At 37.7% G+C, this 14,148-nt stretch overlaps 1 protein-coding gene across 2 annotated transcripts; it reads right to left on the minus strand.

Annotated features, from left to right (window-relative positions):
* Positions 1–1,244: 1,244 nt before the first annotated feature.
* Positions 1,245–12,037, minus strand: LOC125254041 (myelin-associated glycoprotein-like). Of its 2 annotated transcripts, XM_048168400.1 has the most exons (6): positions 11,584–12,037; positions 9,930–10,292; positions 6,217–6,525; positions 5,869–6,126; positions 4,453–4,534; positions 1,245–1,584 (listed from the first exon to the last, which is right to left on the minus strand). In XM_048168400.1, exons 1-6 carry the CDS (start codon positions 11,624–11,626, stop codon positions 1,398–1,400), a joined length of 1,242 nt encoding a protein of 413 aa, XP_048024357.1. In that variant the 5' UTR covers positions 11,627–12,037; the 3' UTR covers positions 1,245–1,397. The 2 variants fall into 2 exon arrangements, with proteins under 2 accessions (XP_048024357.1, XP_048024358.1); XM_048168401.1 differs by lacking the exon at positions 4,453–4,534 and having other exon boundaries at positions 1,435–1,584; positions 11,584–12,031.
* Positions 12,038–14,148: the final 2,111 nt, after the last annotated feature.

The raw sequence follows: 14,148 nt of genomic DNA on the forward strand, positions 1-14,148 counted from the left end.
CGAATAGAGCGTCTGGCGCGAATGATTTCAATGTTAAGTCAATGTAAAGACGCGTTTACGCGCGTCTGGAGGTCTTGTGGCGCGAATGGAGCGTTTCGCGCGTTACGCACGAATGGTGCTTTTTGTGCATTTAGCGTCTGACGCGAATTCGCGTCTGACGCCCGAGTTGAAAAATTTGAACTTTGGCGTAAATTTGCGACGCGTTAACCAATCAGGAGCCTGCTTGCTGCTGTGGCGGCAGGCCCGCCCGGAGTCACTCATTCAAAATGGAGGAATGACTGATATTATCAGTGAGCAGTCACCCAGAGATTTATGACAGAAGTTCATACTTCAGACAGGAATAAAAAGGACCTCGCTTGGAAGAGTGTCGGTGAGGAGATTGGGCTACCTGGTAAGTTGTAAATACACATTTTACTTTTGAGCACCAACTGCTGTTGTAAATGTGGTGAATTCAAATGAGCTTTCCCATATGTTTTCCCATTTTAAATGCCTATTGCCCGGCATGCACAGTTGCCCTGAAGCTACTGGGGTGGCGGTGGCTTCAGGGCTTGGGCCCATCATCGCTGCTTGCAGCTATATTATTCTTTATCATGCATTGGCCAATCATTTGGTTTTTGCATACAATATGTTTATGGCCTAATACTCACCACTATTTTTACTAAATTCCAGGAAGTTCTGGAGGTATTTGAACATTGCTCTTGTACATCACGTAATATATAAATGATCCATACTACTTACTGTATGAAAGAATAAAAAAAAAAACATAAATAATATTACATTTGTCATGAAATTGTTGTGTTTCATGTTGTGTGAAGTTGTGTTTTTCTACCCTAATGTGACATATCTGAGTGAAACGGCTTCTCAGACAAGAAAAAATGTAGGGCGGGACTTGATTTTGTCCATTGGGAATTGGTAGGATGGTAATGGTTTGCTATTGGTTGACACACAGTTGTCAGAGTGACATGTTGTCCCGCCCTTGTGCCAGTAAACACTCAGAAGAGATGTCGCTGGGAGGGGAAGAAATTTTGATTAAAGATTACGAGGGAACACCACTTTTTTTTCTTTTCTTTTTTTTAAATAATGATATGCACACTTACATCATTTTTTAATAAACAATGCAATATTCCATTTTTTAAAAAAAATTCAATTTTGATTTCATGATTACTTTAACTTTTTTAATTGAGCAAAGTGAACTGTATCACACAAAAATAAAAACATACAGGTAGTTAAATGTAGATTCAGTGTTGAATTATTGGAGAGTTTTTATTCTTTAAAAGGAGAAAAGAAGTAGCAAATATATAGATGTGAAGTTTACATATGCTGAAGCTTATTAAAATGATCACTACTGGCATACAGAAAGTAGACTAATTGTTCAGTGGTGATCCATGAAAGGTTGTTTAAAATGTTCCACTTCTCACTTCAACAGTTTGCATAGATGTCTTCGTTGGAGAGATTATTTTTGAATGTGCGTTCAGGGTTAATGGTGTAGATGGCCTTATCTCCACATGCCTTTGACTGAAGCTGATGGCTTTTCTCTGTACTTGAAGACACATTGGCGTAAATTTCCTCATCTTGCTTTGTTTCCTGAAATGCATTAATAAATGAGCTGCGAACTTGTACACCCTGCTAGCTTTTTGATAATTCTCTCACAACAGAACATTTTTCTGAAAACAATGATAAACTCACAATGGTGTAACACTTAAGTGACAGTGCAGTATTAGCCCAGTATTATGAGGTCCCATTTGTGCCATAATTGAGTCGACTGCTTTGTGTATTTGTATTTTGTACTTTTGAACATTTGTTTTTGTCTCCTTGTTCAGATAAATTAGTATGTTGATGTGAATGTTCTCTGTATGTTTGTTGTCTTCTGTCATCTCTATCTCTATATATTTAAATGACAGAAGCAGTCTACAGTAAGGATGACAGAACAATGTGACATAAACAGAGAACAAACATATCAACATATAATTTATCTGAACAAGTAGGCAATGACTGTAGACAAGGACAAATGTATAGCACAAAGCAGTTAACTCACTTTTGGAACCTCATACGGTATTAGTACCAAATTTAGTTTGCCTTGCCCTTAAAAACCTCAAACTGGAGTTTTGTAGCTTTTATTTAATGTCTATTAAATGTCTGAAAATGATCCCATGATTTACTAACCCTCAAGCCATCCTAGGTGTATATGACTATCTTCTTTCAGATGAACACAATCAGAGTTTTATATTAAAAAATATCCTGGCTCTTCCATGCTTTTTAATGGCAGTGAATGGGGTGCCCGATTTTGAAGCCCAAAATAGCGTAATCCATACAGCTCCAGGGGGTTAAGAAAGGCCTTCTGAAGCGAAGCGTAAGAAAAATATCCACATTTAAATTATATATAAACTATAATAACTACCCTAGTGAAAAAAAAGTATACTTTATTGTATTTTAAATATATTCCCTTTTTCTATAGTACACTGCAAATATACTAACAAAAAATGTACTATCATTAAATATATAAAAAGTATATTAGTATCATATTTTCACAATGCAACTTTTAACACACTTTAAAATAATTGTACTTTAGTATATTTTCTAAAAATTATATTTTAGAAAAATATACTTGAAGTGTAAGTTCAGTTTATTTTTTAAAAGTTATTTTTTAAAATTTAGGTTGTAATAAATATAAATCCTGGAAAAGTTGGGACATTTTTTAAATTTGAATAAAATGAAAACTAAAAGACTTTCAAATCACATGAGCGATGGAATTTATTCACAACAGAACATAGATAACATAAACGGAGAAATTTTACAATTTTATGCACAAAATGAGCTCATTTCAAATTTGATGCCTGCTACAGGTCTCAAAATAGTTGGGGTGGGACATGTTTAACATGGTGTAGCATCTTCTCTTCTTTTCAAAACAGTTTGAAGACGTCTGGGCATCAAGGTTATAAGTTTCTGGAGTTTTGGTCCCATTCTTGCCTGATATTGGTTTCCAGCTGGTGAAGAGTTTGTGGTTGTCCTAACACCTTTATATACCTTTCAGCATTCATAGTGCCTTCCAAAACATGCACCATCAGAGATGCTGGCTTTTGAACTGAATGCTGATAACACGCTGGAACCCTCCTCTTTAGCCCAGAGGACACAGCGTCCATGATTTCCAACAAGAATGTCAAATTTGGACTCGTCTGACCATAGAAAACTTTTCCACTCTGAAACGGTCCATATTTAAATGAGCCTTGGCCCACGGGACACGACGGAGCTCACATATGGCTTTCTTTTTGCATGATAGAGCTTTAGTTGGCATCTGCAGATGGCACGGCGGATTGTGTTTACCAAAAGTGATTTCTGGAAGTATTCCTGGGCCCATTTAGTAATGTCATTGACACAATCATGCCGACGAGTGATGCAGTGTCGTCTGAGGGCCTGAAGAACACGGGCATCCAATAAAAGTCTTCAACCTTGTCCCTTACGTACAGAGATTTCTCCAGTTTATCTGAATCTTTTGATGACGTTATGCACTGTAGATGATGAGATTTGCAAAGCCTTTGCAATATGACTTTGAGGAACATTGTTTTTAAAGTATTCCATAATCTTTTTACGCACTCTTTCACAGCTCTGCCCATCTTTACTTCTGAGGGACTCTGCCTCTCTAAGACATCCCTTTTATAGCTAATCATGTTACAGGCCTGATATCAATTAACTTAATTAGTTGCTAATTCTCCCAGCTGAATCTTTTCAAAATTTCTTGCTTTTCCAGCCATTTGTTGCCCCCATGCCAACGTTTTTTAGACCTGTAGCAGGCATCAAATTTCAAATGAGCTCATTTTGCGCATAAAATTGTAAAAAATAAAAAAGAAATAAAATTTCTATTGTGAATAAAATATTGGCTCATGTGATTTGAAAGTCTTTTTTGTTTTCATTTTATTCTAATTTAAAAAATGTCCCAACTTTTCTGGAATTCAGGTTATACATATATATGGAAATATGGATATTTTTCTTACAAAAACCCATCGCTTCACTTTAGAAGGCCTTTATTAACCCCCTGGATCTGTATGGATTACATTTATGATGGATGGATGCACTTTTTTGGGCTTCAAAATCATAAGCGCCATTCACTACCATTATAAAGCTTGGAAGAGTCAGAATATTTTTTAATATAACTCTGATTGTGTTCATCTGAAAGAAGATAGTCATATACACCTGATGGCTTGAGGGTGAGTAAATTATGGGACAATTTGATCTATCTATTAAATAATAATTTTATCTATCAAATCTATCTATTTGTCTGTCTATCTGACAGTTGATGCAACTCACTTCATGAGAAACATATCATGGCAGAAAAGATACTTACACTTCTGTTTGTTTTTTTGCACTTGCATATACCAAAAAAAGGAAAACATTCTCATTTATCTCAAATAATGTATAAAATATTTTATATAACTTAAATATCTAGCAGGATCCTACCTTCTGTAAATCAGAATAGTAAGTGCAAATATAAGCAATGAGAACAGTACCAAAACTGTGAGGAAAGCAGTGAATGATATGCCTGCAAAAGCAAAGATAACAGACAAACATGCAAATCATGGCCTTTGTGCCTGTTCATTACATCTGTTTAATGTCTCAACATATGTAATATCTTTTTTCTCAGTCGCTTTGGTTCATTATTTGAAACAGTCTTAACATTCTTTAAGGGGGGGGGGGGGGTATCACACACAGTTTCTGCCAATTTCATGTTAATCTTGAGTACATATAGAGTAATATTGCTTCCTTCATATCTCCAAAAAGTCTCTAGTTTTATCATATTCATAAAAGATAGATACGCTGTACCGAGTCTTTCCGAAAAAAGCTGAGCTCCTGGAGGCGTGTCTGCCGTCAGTGCCGTGGGCGGAGCTAAAGAGTCACGAGCGCTTGCAGTTTTTCGTAGAGATTGTCTGCAAGCTGCAACATCATTATAAATAAAAAGGGAACAAAAACGTTTGTGTCATTCACATTTTATGCACTTGTGCGGCGATTGCCAACAAAACACAGACATCTGATGCAGCTTTACTCATCACCTGCGATCTGCAAATCCCGAACTGGGACTTGTTTACAAAGCATTCATCACCGAATTCCCAGGAACAAACAAACATACGCGCACAACTCTGTTGCTTTGCCGAAAAAACAAACTTCATCCGCGGTTCTTTGGGAAGCTGAAAAAGGTCATATTTCCCTCACAACCAAAAACACACTCCTTCGGTGACAGGAGCTGCGTCTCATTTCGGAGGCTGCGTCCTTCAGAGGTCACATTTGAAGGCTGAATACTTCATCAAGGATGTCTTATTTAATAAAAGTAACAGTAATAAAATTGACTGACATTCATTGTGAGGTGTACAATACTGTAATTTCTTTCTTATGTTGCAATCTAACGGTTATTTTTCTTAAATGAGACTGCCTCGATGATGTATGGAGCCTTCAAAGGGTGCAGCCCCTGAATTGGGACACAGCCATTGTTGAAAAATCTCTCTACTTCCGTATCCCGAACGAAACGCGTTGATGGGCGTGCTTTTGCTCTGGGTGATGTGTGTGTGTACACTTATCAGGGAGAAGTGCCTATACAAGGAATTCCACCCTTTATGATGTGATACAGGCCATGCTCGAAAAAAAATTTGGCGAAAGATGTCCACAACCAGAAGTAGTATATTTGGCACAGAAATACTCTGTCATATGTCCAACTTGTGTTTTAAAACTGTGGCCATGTTTAGCATGAGAATGCAAATCTTTAACAGTGTAAATAAGTCAGAATGCATGAAATAGCATTACACCCCCCTTTAAACTGTAAGTGCAGTTGTTTTATGGTAAATAATGTGTACTGCATGCCTGTAAAATCAAGCACAGACTGACCTGGGGCATTGATCTGTAGGATTGTGGAGTTCACTGCACCATGTGGGTTCTGTGCCTCACAAATGTATTCCCCACTTTTCTCATGAGCCACAGTAAAGGAAAGCACACGTGAAGAACCCACTTCTTCCACTATATCTTCCTTCTTCATGAACCACCTGTGGGCCGCTGGAGGGTTGGCATTACTTTGACAGGTGAGGGTTAAATTATTACCAAGCCAGACTGAGCCTGTAAGAGAGATCTGTGTATCCTTAGGAGGATCTGTGGGTCAGAAAGAGAAGAAACTGTGTGTATTTTCAGAACGACCAGAAAAAGAGAAATGCTGCAAACTGTGTTGGGTTAAAATCTCACACTCCACATTGAGGATGACTGTCTTGTGGCTCAGCAGGGGTTTGTCCTCTCTATCTCGCAGATGGGTGGAAACACAGTTCACTTTCAGGTCATGATGACGGAATGATGGGATGAAGTTCAAAATGCTCTGAACACTCTGTGTCCCGTCAGCATTCAGCTGTGTCCATTGTGTTATGTTACCACCTAATGCAGGATCCCATGTTACATTTGGAGTGGCACTGGGGCAAGGGGCTGGAACAGTGCAAGTCAGATTCCCCACCTCACCCTCCCTGAGTACCGGCATAATCACACGCGGCTCTGCCAAGGAATCTGTCAGGATATGGAGAGGAGAAGGAGTAATCTACATTTATAGAAACTAAGCATTTTCAAATAATAATGGATCCACTTTATTTTAAGATGCACTAAATATACAAATAAATACTAAGCAGTGCTTCCCACAGGTTTGAAATATACTTGCAGTGGTAGCCAGGTGAAAAATTACCCACGTCATAAAAATGGTCTACTACATGTGACAAACAACAAATAATGTGATTTTTAATATTTTTATTTATTGAAATTCATTTTAATTACATTGGCTACTATTGCATTTAATTACATACTAATATTATGCATTATTATGCACTGTAGATTATGCAAAATTACAATATTCTCCTTGCTTTGTCATATAGTGTCTCTCTCAGTGAATGGGACACAGATTTTCCTGATACAGTAAAATGTAAATATTGAATAATATGTGTCAAATGTTCTTAGTCTTTTCTTCCTGAGGGGGAGCATCCCAGCCAGAGAGACTACAATAGTTTACTATGAATTCAATTGAAATCAAATGAAATACAATTTATTGTGTAACCAAAATACCAATAAGGCCAAAAAAAAAAAAAAAAAATAGTAAGTGACTTAATTATAAACCAGCCTGAAATACACAGGGACTCTTATTTTGAAATGTCTACACTATTGCGGGCTGATTCTTCAGATGAGAGAGATAAAATACGCATTCTTGCAACATTCTCTAAAACATAAAGGCCAAAAAGTAGACATTGTCTTAATTCATCAACTCGAATTCATTAACAATGGCTTGGCATAAATGTGCGCTATTCATTGATTGGGAATCACTTTGAATCGTTTCTGAAACGCTGTGGAAACACCAGTGTAGACGAGGATTGTTTTCATTTTAAAACGCACTAGTGTAAACGGGGCCTGAAGCACTGCCTTTGTGATGTATCCACCGCATCTCTGCAGGTTCGAAATGCGTAGGGCGAGGGGAGATTTTCCACTAGTTATTCAATCGCAGATTGTTTCATTATCTCGGGCGGATAAAAAAGTATAAGAGGATAAAAATTATACAAGCAAAAATGTCTCCAAATATACTTAGGCGGCAGTTAATGTACCTGGGTGGCCCGCCCAGGTAAAGTCTATGTGTGGGAAGCACTACTAAGTATTATTACCGTATTATTGATTGATAAGATTACAGTTACACTATAGGTACGAACAGTTAACGGCACAATATGTACATTTTTACCACTAGAGGTCGCCTATCTAAAACAAAGGCGTACCTTGATGACTCCGAAATGAATCGGGATGGGACTCGGGCAGAAATCATGTTCATGGATGAGATGATTAATGTTACTGTAGTATGAAACAGAGCAGGGACAAGTAATGTTGGAGTGGAACGAGGCCGCTGGAGCGATTGCTAATGAGAGACAAGCGCGACACAAGCAGTCTTAGGGTAATGCAGCAAACAAAACGGTCACGTTGCTTCATAAAATTGAGGTTAAACCACTGGAGTCATATGGATTACTTTAATGATGTCTTTCCTACCTTTCTGGACCTTAAAAGTGGCAGTTGCGTTGGATCTCTATGGAGGGACAGAAACTTCTTGGATTTCATTAAAAATATATTCATTTGTGTTCCGAAGATGAACGATGAACTTAGGCATGTGGAGCGACTCAAGGGTAATTAATGACCGAATTTGTAAATCATGAGAAAATTGCCATTCTAAACAGTGACACGGGGCAGTGCAGTCGCCTGTCAATGACGTCAATTACTCTTTGTTACCACCTTTACTGATGTAGAAACCACATGACAACAGTGTCGTGGACAAATGCGGAAGTAGTGTCTAGCGTGAGAGAGCTTCGCGACAAACTTCACCTAGAAAGAGATGCCGATCTCGCTTGTGTTTTACTCGACAGGTGAGTTGTTTTGATTCGTATCTTTACAGAAAACGTATGCCATTATAACGATCAACACGATTAGTATTATGGGGCATACACGCACGAGGACGCGTCTGATCCATAGTTTATACATTTATAAAACTTTACCTCATCCGTTAAATCCATGATTTATCTTTCCGTCTGATTGATGGCCGTCAGCGGTTGGGTAGAAGACAACAAATCCCATCATTCCACGCACCTTCTTAGCGTCATCAAACCACGCGATTGTTATTGTTTTGGTAGTGCGCCCTCTAGTGGCAGGTCCTACAAATTGTACCTTTAAATAAAGCGCAAAAGAAAGTACGCGAGCATGCACCGTCGTTGTTCTGTTGTAAGTTGAGTCATGAAATGACCAAACATGCGATTAAAGCTGCCTCAAAACTGTGCATGCATGTATTTGTTGACATGGTTTTAAAGCTATTGTTATCCAATTTTTTTTGGCCTTAAAACGTCTTAAAATGCACATGTGTACACAAGGGAAATCTACATTTTCTCAGGGGAGCATGCCCCCGAACCCCCCTAGCAAACTACATTTTGTGACCTCGGTAATTATGAAAACAGGCGTACGGCCGGGCTTCTATTCTATCTAGCCAAATATGAGATAAACATGTATTTCTCCAAATGTGTGCACTTTGGGACTAAAAGTTTGTATGTGTATGCACTGTGATCAAAACTAAATGGGACCAAACACGATTGAATGTAAAGGTTTGTGTCTCGTTATTCTATTAATAACTACCGATTGATTTTGCATTCCTATCAGAAATTAAGAATTATTAGTGTCATTGTAAATAGTGGTGCAAATATCTAAGCTATCTAATACTTCAAATTCCAAAGTTAAAAAACATTTTTCATAATAGTATGAAAGTGTAACCTGCAGTGTAACCTGGTCAGAAATAAATAAGTATAGAAATGGCACACAGACGACACCTCCGTCACACTCGGTCTTTTTGAAAAGTTGGAGGTAGAGGCAAGTGAAATAAAAACAAAAGTTTCTAAGAAGTTGTACACACCAAATTATGCTTTGCATTCAGAACAGGCCCAGAGATACTAAAGCCTAATAGTCATACTTCACTGAATGGCCAATTACACATGTATTTTATGCATTTTCAAAATACAAAAAAATTTTTTTTTCCATACAGTATAATATTTGTTATTTTATGTTGATGCATTTCAACTGAGGTATTTTTTAGATTTATTTTAAATACATTTTCATGCATTTATGCCCATCTCTGACCAAGGGACTGAGTGAACAACAGATAATTCAGGAATGAAACACAACTACTGTGTTTTGGGAGTAAAGATACACAAAATAAGTGTGACCTAAATTGTAATTTACTCGATATTAACTTGATTGAATTGTTGTATAACTAGGCTAGTTGAGCTACTAATATGTGCCCCATTAAAACCTGGAACATTTTTCAAAGATTTGATGCCATGGACCTCTTAAACTGGAAACACTTGCTGTTAGTGTCTTTAATTATTATTGAAACATTTGCACTCTCTTACCTGACACACTTATCTGCACAGATATTGATGCCCTCACATCAAAGCCCTCAGATTGAAGCCTGAAGTAGTAGCGATCTGAATGCAGGCTGGTGAGATTCATCATGACAGAAGTGCAGTTTTTCTTTCGTAGGTCCCCCACCATCTTCATCTGAGGTTCCAGCTGATGCTCAGCGTTTGTAAAACGATCTGTATCATAGACTCGCCACAGAGATCCTCGTATCCATGTTGCTACTGGTGAACGGTCAAGAAATACTTCATTCTCCTTTGAAATGTTGAATTGGCAGGGAATCACAAGGCAGGAGCCGCTGGTGGCGTTTAGGGTTTTGGGGTACAATGCTTTCATGATTAACTGACACCAAGCAGCTGAAATACAAATGTGCTATAATCAAATATAATATATATCTATATACACTGTGCCTCAAAAATATTTAGACAATTAAGCCACATTTAAAGGGTTAGTTCACCCAAAAATGAAAATAATGTCATTAATAACTCACCCTCATGTCGTTCTACACCCATAAGATCTTCGTTCATCTTCAGAACACAAATTAAGATATTGTTGAAATCTGATGGCTCAGTGAAGCTTCCATTGCCAGCAATGTTACTGCACCTCTCAAGATCCATAAAGGTACTAAAAACATATTTGAAACAGTTCATGTGTGTTCAGTGGTTGTATTCTAATATTATAAAGCAACAAGAATACTTTTTGTGCCCCAAAAAAACTAAATAACGACTTTTCAACAATATAGTGATGGGCCAATTTCAAAACACTGCTTCAGAGCTTTACAAATCGAATTAGTGAATTGGAGCGCAAAAGTCACGTGATTTCAGCAGTGTAGCCGTTTGATAGCAGATCCGAATCACTCATCCGAAACAAAAGATTCATAAAGCTCAGAAGCTTCATGAAGCAGTGTTTTGAAATCGGCCCATTTAGATATTGTTGAAAAGTTATTTCATTTTTTTGGCGCACAAAAAGTATTCTTGTCGCTTTATAATATTAAGATAGAACCACTGAACTCACATGAACTGTTTTAAATATGTTTTTAGTACTTTTATGGATCGTGAGAGGTGCAGTAACATTCCTGTCAATAGAGGCCTCACTGAGCCATCGGATTTCATCAACAATATCTTAATTTGTGTTCTGAAGATTAACGAAGGTCTTACGGGTGTAGAACGACATGAGGGTGAGTCATTAATGACATTATTTAAAATGACATATTAATTTTTTGGGTGAACTAACCCTTTAACAATTTATAGGCTTCATGTCTTAGCATTATAGGCTATATATACACATTTATATTAAAGAAAATAGCACAAGCACTCTTTTCAGTCAAATCATTTCACTCAATGAAGCTTGTTCTCTTTCTAAATGAACTTTCGGGTTATCACACTTTATAGGACATGTTCATATACACTCTTAAAAATAGTGTAAACCCCCCACCACTTATTTGTTTGAAGATCTAATGCAATGATTTTGAGACATTTTCAAATATGAAGTGTCCAAAAATGTCCAAATATTTTTGGGGTCATTGTTAATTCACTTATATATATATATATATATATATATATATATATATATATATATATATATATATATATACACACACACACACACATATATATATACATAATTTAAAGAGATAAAAAGACAAACCTGATAGAATGGAGCCGAATACAAGAAAATCTGCAGCAAGCATTCTGAGAATCACCTGAGGTGTATTTAGAAATAATGAAGATTAAAGTCGGCTTAAAACGTTGCTACTGTCTTTTCTTCTCTACTGTGATGTCTATCCGAGTGAAACGGCATCTGAAATGGGGTGGGAGTGATTTCATCCTTCAGGAATTGACTGGATTGTTGGAAGTTGGGTGTTGCTAACAAAATGGAGGCAGATCTGAATGCCAGCCAGTTTGCAATCAGTTGTGGGGGATTTCTCTCCACCGCACTCACTGCTAGCACCCTCACATTAAGAACTTTATTTATTGAGGATGAGGATGAGGATGATGATGAGGATGATCAACGGCACTAAATAGCGACACAGACAGACCTGGCTACCAAAAGAAGACCGGCTGTGTCCCCATTGCACAGGAAATGAAGTGGAAACAGAACTGCACATCCTGCCCGGAATATGCACAATAAAAAGAGCCTCCAGCGGGACAGAACTACCAACATACTCACTATATGCCTAGAGACACTTCTATTATAAGATTAAACATTTTTATTGCTATGTTTTTTTTTTATGTTGTTTTTAAAACAATCTGTATTCCATTGTATTTTATTCATGATTTTTTTTTGTCATTATTATTATTTTATTATCATTATTTTATTTATTTATTTATTTTATTGTAAAGAGTTATTAATGCTTTGGCAATGTTAAGATTTCTTTCACCATGCCAATAAAGCTATTTGAATCCTTAATCTTGAGAGAGAGAGAGAGAGAGAGAGAGAGACTGACTGACTGACTGAGCACATCCTCCATCAAGGTTAAAGGGGTGGTGGGGGGGGGTATCACACAGTTTCTGCCAAACTCATGTTAATCTTGAGTACCTATAGAGTAGTAGTGTATCCTTCATATTTTCGAAAAGTCTTTAGTTTTATCATATTTATAAAAGATACATACACTGTACCGAGTCTTTCTGAAAACAGCCGAGCACCTGGAGGCGTGCCGTGTGAGCAGAGCTAATGAGTGACGAGCACGCGCAGCGATTGTGTAGCATTCATCTGCAAGCTATCAATGGTCAGCTAAAAAAATGTATATAAACAGTTTAACTCACCACCTGCGGTTCTGACTCATGACTGGGATCATTACCGCTGTGACCGCTCCATCTTTCAGTTTCAAACGATCTGTAAATCCAGCATAGAACTGGTCCTTGTATATGAAACCATAAACGCCGATCCTGAGGGCTCGAGCAAATATCGAGAACGCATCAATGTAATGCGTGAGCACAAAACTCTCAGCTCCACTTAATGCTGGGTTCTTTGGGAAGCAAGGTTATCTTTCCCTCACAACCAAAAACACACTTCTTTGGTGACATTGTTGATTTCCTGAAGTCCTGTGACCTGTGCAGCTCTGGCGATGACTTCCATTCGAAAGTCGAACGCTCGTTGATGGGCGTGCTCTCGCTCTGGTCGACGTGTGCGTGCACGCTCTTCCGGGAGAAGTGCCCGTATAAGGAATTATGACCTATATGACGTCACACAGCCCCATATTCGAAAAAAAGACCGCGAAGCTTATGAGGATTTGGAAGAGTATTTTTGGCACGTCCAACTCATGTTTTGAAACTTTGGCCATGTTTAGCTAGAGAATCCAACTCTTTAACAGTGTAAATAAGTCAGAATACATGGAATAGCATTATACCCCCCCCCCCTCCCCCCGCACATTTAAACGTTTATTCAATTCATTACTTTATATTAAACAGAGTAGACTTTAATTCTATGTATCTATGGTGAAATTACTAGATTTTCGCATCAATACATGTTCATTTTAATGCGAACAATGCGCTGTCGCTTTAATTCAGTGCGGTGCAGCATAGCAAAATTAGACACGGAACTCAATGGGTCCCACACAGATGTTGCAAGGCTTAATTGACATTTTCGCTCTCACAAGAATGCTCGAAGAGTATATTTCTTTTCAGAGTAAATCCACTTGTTCGGCGATGAATCTACAGCGAAAAAGGCTTCTAACGTGCAGCATGAAGAAGAAAGATTCTGACGTAATGGTGCTTGAACGCCTTTAGTTATTGCAACACAATAGTGCGATTCAATCAGGCAAAGGTGTTTCCCCAATGCGTCAGCATCTGATGCAACGTTGAGAGACCGATATTGAAAGGGAACGATCACTACAGTGCTGCAAACGCACTGCTCCCCTGAACGCACTGCCGGTACCACTCAGTGTACATTCTTTCAACTTAAACATGTAGAAATTAACAAGTACTCAACAATCTCACTTTCAGCCAAAGTACGTCAACACAATGGCCAATCAGAGGTGTTTACGAATCCGCTCAACAACACTCAAAGCGTCACATTTTTAAAATTTCAGTACCGTTAGGTAGTGAAATCGGTACTTTTGACAACTCTAAAAAGGTTAAATGTGTTTTAGATGTTTATGTGTAAATTAACGTTATTTGTGAACATAAATACCAACGAAATTGTATCTAACCGTTTTTTTTTAATTAGCATTGCCTTGTGTGTGCAGTATAAAGGTTAGTGCTAACTGAATAT

The sequence above is a fragment of the Megalobrama amblycephala genome, linkage group LG19 (assembly GCF_018812025.1).
Source record: "Megalobrama amblycephala isolate DHTTF-2021 linkage group LG19, ASM1881202v1, whole genome shotgun sequence".
NCBI lineage: Eukaryota > Metazoa > Chordata > Actinopteri > Cypriniformes > Xenocyprididae > Megalobrama > Megalobrama amblycephala.

Coding starts and splice junctions, on each gene's coding strand:
- LOC125254041 (XM_048168400.1), bottom strand. CDS start 11,626: ATGCTTGCTGCAGATTTTCTTGTATTCGGCTCCATTCTATCAG. Junction 10,293..11,583: donor ATTCGGCTCCATTCTATCAG/GTTTGTCTTTTT, acceptor TTTGTATTTCAG/CTGCTTGGTGTCAGTTAATC. Junction 1,585..4,452: donor ACTATTCTGATTTACAGAAG/GTAGGATCCTGC, acceptor AATGCATTTCAG/GAAACAAAGCAAGATGAGGA.